Source organism: Excalfactoria chinensis, chromosome Z, assembly GCF_039878825.1.
Source record: "Excalfactoria chinensis isolate bCotChi1 chromosome Z, bCotChi1.hap2, whole genome shotgun sequence".
NCBI classification, from domain to species: domain Eukaryota; kingdom Metazoa; phylum Chordata; class Aves; order Galliformes; family Phasianidae; genus Excalfactoria; species Excalfactoria chinensis.
Window position 1 is genome coordinate 46146512 of NC_092857.1, and position 2184 is coordinate 46148695.

Here is a 2184-nt window from a genome sequence, read left to right on the forward strand (position 1 = left end):
TTGCTTTTGTGTTTACCTCTCGGGGACGTATGAATTAATTTTGACTATTTGCTTTTGTTTTATACGTGTGTGCCTCCTCGAGAAGACAATTTTGCATTTTTTGTGGTTTAAGTAACTTGTAACGTGTTTTGGAATTTGAAAGGTTTTGTGTGTGCATCTCTTGGGGAAGTGAGGAGGTAATTTTTGACGTAAAACGTGTGTTACTCTCCAAGAAGTTTATTCCTTTTGAGAAACCTAGAAGTTTATTCCTTTTTTGAGAAACATTAAGTGTTTTTCTTGTAGCTTTAAGCTTGAAGTTTTTCTGGCCAGACAGGATAGCCAGGAGCGATTTAGGTGTTTACACTTTCTTTGTAAGTGTTGATTGTGGTTCTTGGTCTTTTGTGTAAGGGAGGAGTGATTTGAGAATTTGCGTTGTTTAAACTTTTTCTGTGCGCACCTCTCCGAGTTGCAAGGATTGAGGGTGTCTTGTAACCTAGGTGCGGAATTTGCAGTTTTTTTCCTCTGTGTGGCCTCGCAGGAAAATAAGGGGCGATTTAACCCAAAAGGTGTTGTTTTAGCCTGCTGTCTTTGTGTGCTCCTCTAAACAAAAGGGAGGCATGATTGTAGCATTTACATTTGTTTGATTGGTGCGTGCCTCCCTGGGGTGGGCTAAGGAGTTAGTGTACCTTCTCTTCCCTTAGTGTAGATCTTTTAGGGTATTGAGAAATGAGTGAAAGTATTGCCACTATGAAAAGTGAAAATGTGCTATTTGACCTTTTAGAAAAGCACGGTGCTCGGCCCTCTTTATCAGGTGTGGATTGGGCACGACAAAACTGGCATAACTTGCAGAGTGTTTCAGACCGCATTTGTGTTTTACAACATGGGGCTCGTACCCAATCTGGGAAAGGAAAATCGTTTATTTGTGCGGTACTCGGTGCAGCTTTAAAAGCAGCCGTGGAGTTCCGAGATGAAAAACATTCGGTAGAAACCCAAACCATACAAGCATTACAGGAATCAGTTAAAGTAATGGAAGAATTGGTAAAAACTCTGCAGTATCAAATATTGAACCTTGAGGAACAATTACAAAGAGAGAAACATAATTCAGTTTTGTTGCAAACGGCTTTTAAGGAACTATTAACGTATAAGAATACTAGCAATGCTGTTGTCCATAATTTGCCTCAAGAAAAAACTTTTCCTCAGAAGGAACTACAAGGAATGAGGGGAGGGCTTGACAAATTAGAGGACTCGCCAACCCAATTGCGTCCTTTGATAAAAACTGAATATGCATTTGATAATGGTGAGGACCTGGATCCTAAAATGAATGTTAAAGAAATTCCCTTCTCTGTCACTGAATTAGCAAAACTGAAAAAGGATTTTAGCCGTTCTCCAAAAGAATCAGAAACGGAATATGTATGGAGAGTCAGTCTAACTGGTGGAGACCAAATAATGTTAACTGAAAAGGAAGGTTATTGGGGTCCAGGAGTACTTTTAATTACTGGTAACAACCGTGCTCCCTGGTCCCTAACGCAGAGGGCTGCCTATTGGGCAGGTGGTCTTAACCCTTTAGAAAGGGGAGACCCTCTTGCCATTACTGGAACAGCTAATCAACTAGTGGAAAGTGTCCAAAAGGCTGCCTGTTTGCAAATGATGTATGATAGAAAGTTGCAGCCACATCATGAATCACCTATGATGATGCCTGTTGATCCTGAAAGGATGACTCCTTTAATCAGGGGGCTTCCAGAATCACTGAAACCCATAGGCATACAATTACAAGGAAAGATACAGGCTATGCCTCAGGGAGAAAGAACCTGGGCAGCGTTAGAAGGAACTGTAACCTCTAACCATCTGCAGTCAGGATATAAAGTGTGGACATGGGGGGAGGTTGCCCAAGAATTAATTAATTATGAAAGAAAATATGGGCCGGTGATTTCTAACACTAGTAAATTTGACCCAAGGGAAGTGAGGCTTGCAGCTGTCAGCCTTGCCCCTGGGCCACCTAGCCCAAACCTCAGTGAAACTGGAAGGGTCTCATTGCCAGTAAGAACAGGTAGGCGAAATATTGGTCATAAACGTAATCGTCTCTGGACACTTGGCTGGCAAAAGGGTGTTCCACGAGATTTGATGAATGGATTACCCACAGTCAGACTAGAGAAATTAGTTAACTGGTGGCCAGAACAAAAGCTCAAGAAGCTCAAGGAAAGCTGA

General features: G+C 41.8%; 1 protein-coding gene across 1 annotated transcript; it reads left to right on the plus strand.

Moving 5' to 3' along the window:
- The first annotated feature begins 705 nt into the window (after positions 1-705).
- On the plus strand, positions 706-2184 carry LOC140264556 (uncharacterized). The gene has a single exon (XM_072360411.1). It carries the CDS (start codon positions 706-708, stop codon positions 2182-2184), a length of 1479 nt encoding a protein of 492 aa, XP_072216512.1.